Genomic DNA, 14,038 nt, shown 5'->3' with positions numbered 1-14,038 from the left:
TCTCTCCTCTTAGCAATTGATTTGATAAACAACCTCCTTCAAGTGAAGATGAGAAAGCGCTACAGTGTGGACAAATCTCTCAGCCATCCCTGGCTGCAGGTAAAAAAACAAATCTCTCTCTGGTGATCCCCATTGGAGCCATTCATTGTAATGTGTCTCACCTAATCAGACTACTCTAAGATCAACAGATTCTACACGTTTTAGAATATTGTAAGTGTTCTTCAGTGATTACTTTGTACTATGGCTGAATCTCTGGAAGGTTTGCTGTATACCGTTCACATGCAGAACTGATAGGCAGTTCAACTCCCATTAACTGAAAGCAATGATTTAGCCTTTATATAGAGCCTTTTATGCTTCATTTCCCCTTTCTGTAAAATAAGCATGTTATTTTGTCAAATAGATTTTGCTTTTAAGATGCCCACTTAAAAGATTCATATTTGCACTAATGATATATGAAATGCCATTTAAAATGTTTGGCTCAGGGGCGCCTGGGTGGCTCAGTCGGTTGAGCATCTGACTTCGGCTCAGGTCATGATCTTGCAGTCTGTGAGTTCAAGCCCCACGTCGGGTTCTGTGCTGACAGCTCAGAGCCTGGAGCCTGCTTCAGATTCTGTGTCTCCCTCTCCCTCTGCCCCTCCCCCACTCATGCTCTGTCTCTCTCTCTGTCAAAAATAAACATTTAAAAAAATAAAAATGTTTGGCTTAATTCCCCCAAAAGCTATTGCATAGATTTCTTAAAAGGAACCCCCGAGCTTCAGAGTAAAGAGAAGCTTTAGAACTACTCTAAAGGTGACTGGGGTGGAGGTTGGCAGGTAGAATTAACTTCAAAACAAATGCACAGTTGCAGTGATTATTAAATTATCCTGATAGTAGATTCTAAGTACTTTCCCCTATTTTGAGGAGTAAGGGGGGGCATAAGGTCAGAATTTAGAACAGAATGTTTTAGTGATTATTATTAGCCATCTCAGAAGCCCCAGGCAGTTTTGTTTTAGTTTTAGTTTTAGAAACTAGTTACTTCCTTCATTAGAGACTCTAAATTTGAAAAAGTATCTTAACATTGCTAATTTAAAATATTACGAATGGAACTTACTGTATAGCAAGTACTCATAGTAGAGACTGTCAATTTTGCAGCTATGGGGTTAGGGAAAAAAAGTTCAACGTATTTTATTTCTTTTATAGCTTATAATTCCATTTTTTTCTAGGACTATCAGACTTGGCTTGACCTTAGAGAATTTGAAACTCGCATTGGTGAACGTTACATTACGCACGAAAGTGACGATGCCCGCTGGGAAATACATGCATACACCCACAATCTTGTGTACCCAAAGCACTTCATTATGGCTCCCAATCCAGATGATATGGAAGAAGATCCTTAGTTGTCAATGAGCTAACGTCAGTAAGGAAGGATTTCACGTTATGGACTGATACTTTGCCGCACAACTGTTCTTTGTAGGTTATCATCTGCAAGGATGCGAAGATACGGGGAAATGTGATAAGGAATCCGTGACACCAATACTGTAGTTCATCGTGAGAAGGTACAACAGGGGAAACTGAGTAATAAGAACACATAACGGAACCAAGATGAAGCTTTTCATAAATTTTTATAGCATAAGCAATGACTGGTTTTTATATTTTTTTTCCTAATCCTTCACTTTAATACTATAGTGGCATTTAATTTATCTTCCCTTTCCTGTTACATTATTTTTTAAAAAGGAGAAAAAGGCAGGCTTAGAGTCCAGCCATTGTATAGCTTGACCAAATCACACAAGAGTTTTAAAGTTGATTACTAAATAGGTTTGCATTTAAAGAGAACTGAGGAAGGGCTCCCAGCATGCGATTTCCTGTGAGAACTCTAAATATTTGACCACAGAGGCATTGAGGGGGTTTTCCTGCATGCCTAGAAGAGGAGCTCTAGACTCTTGTACCTTTTTCTTTTTCTTTAGGTCAGTCGACTCCAAAACAGTGATCCCTAACATTTTGGAGTTGAAATTCTTAACGTGCTCTCTACAAGATAGAAATTAAGTTGTCACCTTTTGTGAGTATATTGGAAGGCCCTCTAAGATAATTTTGGGGTCAAACGATACTACAAACCTGGGGGGAGAACCCACTGGTCTAAGTGCGGAGGTAGTAAGTATGTCTTTTCGGAGCCCAGCCCCCCTGTTGCGTACTCGAACTCCCATATCTGTGACCCACAGCTCTGTGACACCATGGTTGGTTTCTGACATTCAGTAGGTTTAGGTGGGAACTTTCATTACACAGTTTATCTTTACACAGAGTTGAATAATTTGAGGAAGAAAATTACTAAAAGTAAGGCCAGTGCAGGATCAGTTAATGCTGCAGGAAACAGCAAAGAGTGTATCCAGTTTTTCTTCCCTTAGTTTATTGGAAGGTTTTACAGATATCCAGAATGTTTGTAAATCAATCATCTCAAGCAGTTTGGGAGAGTGGGTGGGGTAGAGCATGAAACACTTATTCTTTCATCTGCTCTGCTGATCACGTAGCCCTGCCCTTATAAATTGTGGGGGAGGGGGGGTTGTTTTGTTTTTTTACATTTCAGCACTGGCAACCAGCTAACGAAATGTTTTTCTACTCAGATATAATATTTAAGAGGTTAGATTTTTCCATAGCTTTTAACAAGTTACTAATAGTTCCCCCCCACCCCCGCAAAAAAGTTCAAGATCTAGCACCACCCACTTATTAAAAAACTAGTGGCTTTTTGTTTTTTCACTCCTCAGTAATCACTGTAAGTTTTTTTCCTACAAAAAGAGCAACAAAAGATTGGGAGTCAGAAAATCCAGTCTTTTATGTCTTGGCTCCAATCTATCTAAGCCTCAAGTTCCTCATCAGTCTAAAAAACGAAGATTATAACCCTTGCCTCTATTTTCCTCACAGTGTTGTGATGATCAGATATATAAGAACATATTCAATAAACTAAAAACCATAAAAGCATTAACTATCACTGCCCACTGAATTTGAGGTGGCAAAGGAAAAGAATGTCCCTGTATACAGTGTAAGAGAGGGTCTTAAGAGATCCCTGAAGCTGCTCCCTTACCTAGGACTAAAATTACTGTGGAGATAGTAGCAAACGTGGTTCCCATGCTTTCAACTCAACATGTCTTTAGTTCCCCTTATGACAGCCACGAGGGGGAGTACGTTATGGACTCCATCTCACAGATAAGGAAACTGAGGCACAGGAAAATTAAGTACCTAGATGCTGGAGGTCACAGTTAGTATGTGGATTTGAACTCAGGCAGTGTGGCTCTAGTCCCTTTCCTCCCTCCTAACCATGTTGCTGCACTGCCTCCCATAAACCTCTCCAGGAAACATTCCACAGTGTCTCCTGGTATTTTCTTCTCCTACAGGAGTTTAAAAAATTAATCCAAATTAATTTCACAAAACCTTTTAGAACTATAATTTCCCTGTGGGAAAGGATGGCTTCCCAAATGTGTCCAAACTAAGTCTGTTTATATCAATGTGCTAAAATGGAGTAGTTCTAAGTCACTAGGCACCCTATTGTGGTTTTACTACAGAAGGTGAAAATTAACTGGAATGGTTTGCTCTACTTATGTAATCAAACTACAAGCCATGAAATTAATTGCACTCTTTGTGTCTGTGTTGTTGAATGCCTAAGACGTTTTCTTAAAAAATTTGTAAAGGCACTGTCAGATAATTTGGAGTAATTTACTCCAGATACTGTATAACCTGCATAACCTTTTTGTCTTGAAGTTGTTTTTGTATAAGAAATAATTGTTAGAAACATTTGGTAATGTACAAAGTAGTCTATAATGACACTGTTCAGTACATTTTTATATTTTTTGTTACATCCCATTTTTGTAAATATCCTCAAAGAAACCTGATAATAAAATGTATTTCCATATCACCATACTTTTCTATGTGAAAACCTGAGCTTATCTCTAGTAGAGGTATCCAAAGAAAATTTTATTAGATTGTGTTGTTTTCCCAGGCCTTGGTAAAAGAACTATTTTGGAAATAGTATTTGTAAATGGAACTAATGCTATATTTAAAACACTGATTTTTTTTTTTAACTACCTAAAATAAACTCATTATTTCAATTTATATGAAATCTGAGGTAATTATCTGGAGGTCTCATTTCTTGGAATGAAAGTTTAGAGTAATTACAACTACAGATTTTTCGGGAACTATCATCAAATATTCAACTACTGCCACTGCTAGAAGACTTACCATTCAAAGTAAATGTTCTAAGATACAAGGCATTGCCTGATTCCTCCCATTAAATGTAAAACTACTAGATAATTGAGAGGGGCCAATATGAGGCATTTTCACCTTCCAAATTCTCCCAACCAAGTTTTTGAGAAAAGAAAATGTGGGGAAAAAAAAAATAAGGGTGGCTATGAATGGCCCAAGGCTGGGCAGCACGTGAAACATAAGGCCTCCATCTTCATTTTAAGAGTGAGATTCAGAATGTTAGTCCTGTTCTGAGGGAAGCCAGAGAAGCAATAAAAAACCAAGGGTTGATCACTCCGCCAGCAAACTTCAAATACAGTTAAGCTGTAAGTTCAAAACATGGCTGGTATTCTTTTCCTTTAATCTCATAGGGTAAAAAATTTTAAATACCACAAAGGAGAATGAATTTCTACCCCTCAAACCCACTTCCATGTTGGGGTTTTTGTTTTTGTTTTGAGTGAGCGAGCACGTGTGCACATACAGCAGAGGAGGGGCAGGGGGATGGAGAGAAACTTAAGCAGGCACCATTCTCGGCGCAGAGCCTGACGTTGAGTTCTGGCTCACCACCGTGCGAGCAGGACTTGAGCCAAAATCAAGAGCCAGAGAGGCTACGTTGGCATATTTGATAGTAATTACTGGCATCCTTTCCTCACTTTTTATATATAAGTAACTATCACAGAAAACCACCAGTCTGCATTATTAATTTCTATGAAATTAAGCATTTCTTTAAATGCAGCTTCTCCCCAACAAAAATGGAATCATAACTATAACACATTTTTACTTGACCACATTTTTCATTTACTACCTTCTTAGAGGTAAGGACATACTACTCTACCTCTTTTTTTAAAAATACTTTATGGATAGTTCTATTTAACCCATCCCCTGTGAAAGGCCACTTAGATTTCCAGTTTTTACTAAACCAATCAGTGTTCATGTTTACTTTTTAAAATAAAAATACAGCAACTAGCCTTATTAATTAAAGGATATTCATTTCAAGGTGCCTGAGTGGCTCAGTTGGTTAAGTGTCCAACTCTTGATACAGCTCAGATCACGATCTCACAGTTGTGGGATCGAGCCCTGCATCAGGCTCTGTCTGCACTGATGGCATGAAGGCCGCTTGGGATCCTGTCTCTCTGCCCCTCCCCAGTATGTTCACATGTACGCTCTCTTCCACAAAATAAACTTTAAAAAAATTAAGGATACTCTGTTTCATGGTAACTTGTTTCATTAAGCTGAAAGCACACAATTGTGCCCAAAGCCACACACAACCTTAAAAGATCAATGTTTAGTTGTACTGTATATAAAATGGGCTACTTTTATTGGCTGTGAGACATAAAATACTGCGATATGGATTTTACCTGTGATATATGTGAATGGGTTCCCTTTATTTTGCTTTCTTAGGCAGACTTAGGGATAAAACGTCCACATTGAGATATCACCTCCAGGCAAGTTCACCAAACCCAGCTACAGGTGACGGAGAAGGTTTTGACTGACACGCATTCATTGGATGGCTTCCACCATGAAGTCTCTGATGAGGTAGCAAGGCAAAAAAGTGAAATCTTTCTCCCATCTTCTTAGGATTCATCAACATATCATACCCCTGAAGTAACTGCTGCCTGGATGGCTCATCTGATTTGTCTGCAAGAACCTGAAAGGAAAAACTTCTTAGAAGAAATAACCAGAAGGATTTCTAGTTACATGCAACACTCATGACTGTTAGCCACTCAGTAAAGCACTACTTACGATGGGATTTCTGATCACCTGCCTCAAGAGTCATGGGGTGCTCACTAAAAGCCCAGGTTGCTGGGGCGCCGGGGTGGCTTAGTCAGTTAATCGTCCAACTTTCGATTTTGGCTCAGGTCATGAGTTCGAGTCCCGTGTCAGACTCTACACTGAGCATGGAGCCTAGGATTTTCTCTCCCTCTCTCGCTACTCTCTCTCATAATAAAATAAAAAATAAAAATTACTGGGGGGGTGGGGGGAATGTAGGTTGCCAAGACCCAAACCTGTGGATTTGTAGGTTTAGCAAATATTCCCAGGTGGTTTGATCTGATAAACACAGTCAAGTTTTCTTAACAAACACGAACACCATTTGGAAGTCTTAAATCTACCTCACACAGAAACACAGGAACTTACAAGGCTCCCCCGCCACAACAGGCGATCTGGTTCCACCATACCCTACAATAGCAATACCAAGCATCTGGCTAACAATAGGAGCGCTGAGGCCAGACGTACTTATTATTTTAAAGGTTTTTTTGAAATACTACAAAATTTTTTGTTTCAAGTTTTTATTTGAATCCCAGTTAGTTAACACATAGTGTAACATTAGAAATACTACAAAATTGAAATATTTAAGATAGTGAAATAAATCATTACCTTCAGCCGGACATCAATGCCCATGTTTTTTAAAAACGTCTGTTGTTTTATTGGACCCAGAGAAGCTACTTTTCCCTCTGCCATTCTGCGCAAATAACTGAAGTCCACATCAGCTGTTAGGTCTGCAGTTCCCGGGGCGATAAGGACATCATGAAGCTTATGGCCACAAAATCCCTTGAAAATAATTTTAAAATGACGAATTTTTGTCCTTTTGTGGTTATCAAGATTAAGGAAATGCTATCATTTTAGTACATTTTACATAACAGCTGTTAAAAAGAAAAACGTAGCCTGAATCAGTGGTTTCCAAACTCTTAAAACAGCACCCTTTCTTCAAATGAGATGCTATATGGAAAACCCAATATAAAGTGCTGCCTGGAGTGCCTGAAGATGCTGCCCACAGTGATGGAATAGAGAAGGAATTATAATACTATAAATGAATATTCATGACAAAATAATGTGATATTACAATGCTAGCCACTGTAGAAGCCAAAGATAAAGATCTTCAATGAGTTTCAAACCTAAAAACTTAATAGAGCACACCAATTAACTTTTGAGAAGTCATCTTGCTGAATTATACGTACTCTGAAGGTGTCTGTCTTAGTCCCATCATGACCATAATCGGCAATCAGCGCAGCCCCTCCGGTCAGCGCAATGCGTTGAGAAAGTTCCTGAATAATTACACCAGCTTCAGGACACACTTCCACGTGATCCCTCGTTTCATCACTCTGGTAAAGGAACAGCTGCATCAAAATGCATCACTGAAAAGAACGGTTTCCTTGGGGTTTTTCTATAATGAGCATTTCTTGGTTACAATACACTCCTCCTCAATACGCATTATGTTGTCCACACTCAACTTTCCACATGACGTCCTCTTTATTATATGGAACTCCCTAGTGCTTTGATGCCGTCCACTAAGTTTACAAAGATATTTTAATTTTAATCCCTCTTATAAAAAGGCATATGCCTCCCAAACCCCTAGATGGCTGGTTCATTATAGTTTTATTTATGGTGATATTATGCTCGTAATTCATATAAATATATTCCCCTGGGCTGAATGCATGGGAAAGGAATTTTTGTCTGCCTAGAATAGTGCCTGGCAAATAACAGATGCTCTAAAATTTGTGCTGAAAGAACAAATGATATAAATCCAATATAACAAGATAGACCCTAGCAAGTAAGTATGTTTTGATACCTTCTTTTAGGGCAAAAGATACTCCAATGATATGCCCTCTGTCTAGAAACCTCAGCTCATGACCTTGTACCTGAGGCCGTAATTTCCCAAGATATTCAACTATTTACTAAGGGTCCTTAATAAGTGCCTAATAGTCTAGATGATTCTTTTGATGTTTATTTATTTTAGTGCCCATTAGTCTAAAAAGTGAAATGACAGTATTAGAACTTGTCAACTTGACTAGTATATATGACATTACACTAACTCCTGAGAAAATGGGAAAAAGCGTTGGTCTTTATTATGAAAACCTGTATTAACTTTTGCTCCTTCCTAATATACTCTTAAAAATGAAGTTTTGGGGTGCCTGGGTGGCTCAGTCAGTTAGGCCCACGTCATGATCCTGCACTTCTTGGGTTAAGCCCCATGTTGGGCTCTGTGCTGACAGCTCAGAGCCTGGAGCCTGCTTCGGATTCTGTGTCTCCCTCTCCCTCTGCCTCTGCCCCTTCCCTGCTTGTACTCTGTCTCCCAAAAATAAATAAATATTAAAAAAAAAAAAATGAAGTACTGACCTGGCCTGATCTTGCCTCTAATGGCACAGAGCTAACAGGTATGGAGTCACACACACTTAGCAATTGAGTCTCTGCTCTTCGTACTGCTTACTAGAAACAAGTTACTTCAACTTGCAGAGTGCTTCCTCATCATGTACACACAAGGCTTATCGTGAGGCTTAAACAATAAAGCACTTAGCCCCCAGCTTTATTATTATTTTTTTAATGTTTATTTTTGAGAGAGAGAGAGAGAGAGAGAACACACGCCAATGCACGAGTCGGGGAGGGGCAGAGAGAGAGGGAGACACAGAATTGGAAGCAGGCTCCAGGCTCTGAGCTGTCAGCACAGAACCCAACACGGGGCTTGAACTCATGAAGTGCAAGATCATGACCTGAACTGAAGTTGGACACTTAACCAACTGAGCCACCCAGGTGCCCCATCCCCTAGCTTTATAAAATACATTACTGTGGTTGAACTGTAACCCCATGAGATTAGCCACTTCAGGCATAAACTGACACCTCGGGGTGCTGTGGTGACATACCTACCATCTTCGACCACTCTTCAAGATGGCAGATTCTGTCACCATTTGCCCCATTCAAATGAGAGGGAAAGTCATCGCTCCCTCTCTCGTGAGTACCACTCACTCAAGTTAAGAACTGAAAACAATTGTATCTCCCAGGAGCAGGGGGTTAGCTCTTGGTAGCTATGAATTTGCTTCTCACTCAGGTAAAACTGGGAAGCTAGAATATGAAAAAACAGAAATGCCCCCAAGCACTCAGGTTGCTATTTGAATTTAATCATGCTCTGGAAAAAAAAAAATAATAATAATTGATAGGTTCAGGTTTAAAAGCTCCTGTGATTTTGAAACAAGTAACTTCTGAGGAAAAAGTACTTAGTTATGGCCCAAAAAGTAGACCTTTTTACAACATGCAATCCAAAACCTAAACGTTCCTCACAAGTATAGGGTTTTTTGAACCCTAAACACAAGAATGGCTCTTGTGATTACTCCTTGAGGGCAAAAGCAGCAGCACATGAACCATTTTGGCAGTGTAGAATGAAGCCTACATAATCGTTTGAGAATTAAATGAGAAAATACAGAGTCACATATACAAAGTATTCATTAAACAGTTGTTGCATTACTGTACCATCAGGTAGGCAATACTATCACCGCGTGGTAGGAAGTGAGTGAAGGGAGAAGGTGAAGAACTTGCAGAGTAAGTGCTTACTAACTTCCCTGTTACATTACGGTCACGCACCCAAGAAAGGATTTTACCCCAGGCTCCTGACTCGATAGCCTCTGCACTTCCCACTCATAAAATGCACCGCATATGTTAAGAGCAAATCTCTCCTGGCCCCTGTAAAGCAGTAACTCAGAAAACAAGACTATGAGGATTCGCGTGGTATTCCTACTTGTATGAAGACTTCCGCTGGGGTGACACAAGGCGCCAAAACAAACCGCAGTTTATCAGAAGCTTGGGGATCAATATCGATGAATACTTCTCGCCATCCTTGCGGAGTTTTCTAAACACAAAATAACACATAAAAACTAATTCTTACAAGTTTTTTCCTCAAAACTGCCTCCCAAAAATAACTATTAATTTTCTTCTGCCATATACAAGATAGATGACTAACATTTACAAAGGATTTTACCACTTAAAATCACTTGAAGGCATTACTTCAATTCCTTCAAACAGTAAGACGGACAGATGAAAACTACTAGTAGTGGTTAGATAAGTGATGGAGCTGAAGATAAACTAAGCAGCATGGAAAGTGCCCCCTAACATGGAAAACAGACTCTGAAGGACTAATCAAAAGCTTTTGCTAACAAATCAATGCATGCTCTTTGCCTTAAAAATTACCAGGACACATACATTACCACCAAATCTTAAGTCTGCTCACTTCAGTTTCAATAAGGAAAAATTTTAATCTTTGGATATCAAAACTATTGGCTAAAACGTAATCCTTCCTTGTAATAAAGCCATTTACCATGTTATATTCTCACATATCTTTGTCCTTGGAAAAATAAGCTTTTTTATTGAAATTCAAATTAGTTAACATACAGTGTAATCTTGACTTCAGGAGTAGATTCCAGTGATTCATCTCTTACCTATGACACCCAGTGCTCATCCCAAAACGTGCCCTCCTTACTGCCCATCCCCGATTTAACCCATCCCCCCCCACCTCCTCTCCAGCAACCCTCCATTTGTTCTCTGTGTTTAAGAGTCTCTTATGGGAAATAAATATTCTTAATAGTTATCCTAAGACAATTAAGATTCTACTTAACCTTTTACTTTTGCTTTTCAATTATTTATATTCATCAGAATTCCAAACAGACTTAACTTTAACAGTAATCAAATACCATTCACGTTTATTCTTCCAACATAAGCCCCTTTGTTATTCAATTATAAATATGACTTTATCCTGTCAATACCTGAAACTTATGCACAGGAAGAACATCAAAAAATTCATGCGCAAGATAAAAGCTGTACCCTATTTAAAAACAGAAGGAAAAAATAGTTTCAGCATTAAGGCAACATCTAATCGTTCTTTTGAACATCAACAAAAGAAAGCGCCTAGCGGATCGAGTAGGAACCTGAGGTGGCTTCCACAACCATCGCTACCAGAGATCATCCACCTCAGGCACTGCTTCGCCTACTCTGAGAACACGCTCAAGACCAATTACTACCGTCCTCATTTTCCACATATCCGGACCCGACGGCCAAAACATCCCAATTATCAATTTAACCCTTTATTCATCACAGGGCATGAAAGAAATTAGAACCCAAATTTGTTAGCTAAAAGAGGCTTTGAACTTCCTAAAATCATCTGAGACAGCTGAGCCCAGGACTCGCCGAGGTGGCTTGCCAAGGTCAGACCACCACTTTAGGTGGGAGCAGAGGTCCATCAACATAGTGGATGGTCCCAGGCGAGTGCAGGGATTTTCCCACCTCTCTGAAGGTAAGCAAGGATGTTCAAAAGATGAGACAGTTAAACTCAAACCACCTAACTCTGCTTCCATCAGTCCCCACCGCCTTGGACTGCCTCAGCGACAGTGCTATCTTAGGGGTCAGGAAAAACTTAAAGGTACAATAGGGATCTATCTACATTTTTGTGCAAAACCATATGAAAGGCATTTCTCATTATTAGGCATGTTATTTTTTTAATACAATGCTACTTTCTAGAAACAAATTTGCTATTCCCTATGAGTAAGGGTCCTGGTGGCATCGCGTCAACGTACTATAGTGCTCTACACGTTTGTAGTCGCCTATCATCACTGGGATGGGTGGTAATCAAAATTAGCTCATCACGCAGTGTAAACCAATTACCTTTTGGAACATCTTGCAGATCTTGGTACCAGGAAATTGGAATCCCAGATTTAGTAACACCTTTCATATACGCGGGGGATCCAGGATTTCGCTCTAGAGGGACCTTCTCTTCAGTCAGTGTTAATGCTTGAATCTCACTCAGTTTTTCGCTCACCTCTACCAGATGTATTGAAATGTCACAGTTTTTCAGCACAGATCCCAGCTGACTGAACACCTAAATACAAAAAGAAAGAAAAAAATGGCAAAATACAATGTGTTGAGTAGATTTTAGGTTTTCTAACCATTTCCCTTAACACTTTGCTCATGTCACAGAAGTAAAATTTGGTTTCAGAGGAACTTCACACAAGCCACTCTTCAGCAGTCCGTGAGATTCATAAGCTATCAGTTATTACAGTCTACATGAAAGACGAACAATGCACAATTTGGTTTCCTAATGAGAAAAATTAGAATTAAGACTAACAAACAAACATTAACGATTCAGCATCCAGTAAATAATCGGACTAGGGAGTCTAAAGAGAGAACAAAAACATGAAATGTATATATCCCCCTGATTTTATGAAGCTGCTATGTCTATGAAATAATCTCATCTTTGAGATGTTGCAACTGTGTTCTCAGGAAATCAAATTCGAAGGGCACTAAAAACTTGACAGTTTAACTTCGCAGTTCTTTCAATTTTTAATTTTTTTTAGCCACACACATTTATAACTGTTGTAAACATGAAGAAAAAAGGAGTACACTGATATTTTATCATTATCTCAATGCTAAAAATTCAATGCCAAGGCATAAAGTACGCCAATAGTATTTTTCATTTGAATGTAATTTTCACTGCTGATTTGCCTCCTATTTTTGAGATCTGAATAAGCAGGTATAGGCTAATAATAAGACAATTTTTCCAAATTTCGTTTGGAAATGAAACTACAAATGGAAAACTTCCCAAGAGAAAAATCCTTCAGAAATTATGATCAAAAAATGAAAACAAGTCCATAATTATGTCTTGTCCATTTTCTTAACATTCTTTTAAATTCTTTAGCTTTTTAAAGTTCTTAGGACTTGATCTAAAGAAGCATCCTGTATGCATTTTAAGAGCTGTGGGCTTGATTTTTATTGTACCTGAAACAAGACAATATTATTTGAGAACCTTATTAAGTATTTTGTATTCAAATGACTTTGCCAATTTAAAGCGATAAAATAGAACACTGGAAACCTAAAACAGTGGTTCATTTCTTTTACCCCCAAATATGATATAATCAGGATTATCTGTCAGATGTTATACGTTTTTTTAAATCCTTTGATTCCAAATTTCAAGCAAAAATCATACTGCATCAAGACATTCAAATGTATACTGAATATGTGTTTTTGTTTTTAAAAGCCTAATGGATTCCAAAACAGTGTAACTACAAAAGTTTAACAAACACAATTACTTATCATGTACTATAAACAATATTCCTCCTCTTTAGTGTTTTTACAAAACATTAGGTAGAGTGCTAGAAACAACAATACATGGAAAGATACCGCATCTTTGGTTAAAGTGACACGACCCTTCCCTTCGAAAACGTGTCCTCCCTCACCCTCAGATGCCACCACCATCATTTCCTGCTTTTTCTTTATAAATGTTCCTAATTGCATTTGTATCACCAAACACAAATTGTTGAATATTGACATTTGGGGATTTTATATAGATACAATCATATGATCCGGATTCTTTTACAAATTGTTATTTTCACTCACAAGACTCTGAGGTCCATCTGAGTGTTGTGCATTCTGCTGTGATTTCATGCAGTTTCACAACCCTTGATGTTCCACTGTGTGTCTGACTGTACCACAATTTATTGATCTATTTTCCCATTGATAGGCATTTGGGTTGTTTCCATTTTTTTTGCTCTTCTAAACAATGCTGCTGTCTTCTTGACCATGTTTCCTGGTACACATCTGCACTAGCTCCTGTAGGGCACACGTCTAGCAGTAAAAGTGCTGCTGGCTCATACAGTATGTTACTGTGACGTTAGCAGACGATGCCCAATAAGCACGTCTCAAAGTGCTTACCCCAAATTACACTCTTACAAACAGTGTCTGCGAGTCCCCATTGCTCCCCATCTCTCCATCTTCAACAACCCTTGGTGATGCCAAATGTGCTAATCTTGCGGACACAGTGGTATCTCACTCTGATTTTAACTTTCATTTCCTTGACTACCAATCAGTCTGAGCATCTTTTTGTTTTTACTGCCCATGAGGATTTCCTCTTTCATGAAGGCCCTGTTCACATCTTTAGCCTGACTTTTCTATTGAGTTATCTGTCACCTTCTTAATGATTGAAAGGAATTCTTCATGTATGCTAACTACCAGTTCTTTATGTGTTGCAAAGAACTCCTCCCATTTTGCAGCTTGTCTTATCACTCTCTTTATGTGTCTT

General features: G+C 38.7%; 2 protein-coding genes across 3 annotated transcripts in view; one reads left to right on the top strand and one right to left on the bottom strand.

Annotated features, from left to right (window-relative positions):
- The window catches only part of PRKD3 (protein kinase D3), a 79,895-nt gene extending 76,010 nt beyond the window's left edge, over positions 1-3,885 (top strand). The window contains exons 17-18 of the mRNA XM_025927138.2: positions 14-99; positions 1,203-3,885. Of these exons, the coding sequence (XP_025782923.1) occupies positions 14-99; positions 1,203-1,376 (260 nt within the window). The 3' untranslated portion in view covers positions 1,377-3,885. The remainder of the gene's footprint in view (positions 1-13; positions 100-1,202) is intronic.
- A 1,673-nt stretch (positions 3,886-5,558) lies between these two features.
- The window catches only part of NDUFAF7 (NADH:ubiquinone oxidoreductase complex assembly factor 7), a 32,810-nt gene continuing 24,330 nt past the window's right edge, over positions 5,559-14,038 (bottom strand). For both annotated transcript variants that reach the window (XM_025927302.2, XM_086700368.1), the window contains exons 7-12: positions 11,629-11,842; positions 10,734-10,792; positions 9,713-9,823; positions 7,164-7,307; positions 6,583-6,756; positions 5,559-5,854 (exon numbers count right to left, since the gene is read on the bottom strand). In XM_025927302.2, coding sequence (XP_025783087.2) covers positions 5,642-5,854; positions 6,583-6,756; positions 7,164-7,307; positions 9,713-9,823; positions 10,734-10,792; positions 11,629-11,842 — 915 coding nt within the window. In that variant the 3' untranslated portion in view covers positions 5,559-5,641. The remainder of the gene's footprint in view (positions 5,855-6,582; positions 6,757-7,163; positions 7,308-9,712; positions 9,824-10,733; positions 10,793-11,628; positions 11,843-14,038) is intronic.

The sequence above is a fragment of the Puma concolor genome, chromosome A3 (genome assembly GCF_028749965.1).
Source record: "Puma concolor isolate L17-30 chromosome A3, mPumCon1.1.hap2, whole genome shotgun sequence".
NCBI classification, from domain to species: domain Eukaryota; kingdom Metazoa; phylum Chordata; class Mammalia; order Carnivora; family Felidae; genus Puma; species Puma concolor.
Note: the sequence above shows the minus strand (reverse complement) of the source record. Positions and strands in the feature narration are given on the sequence as shown.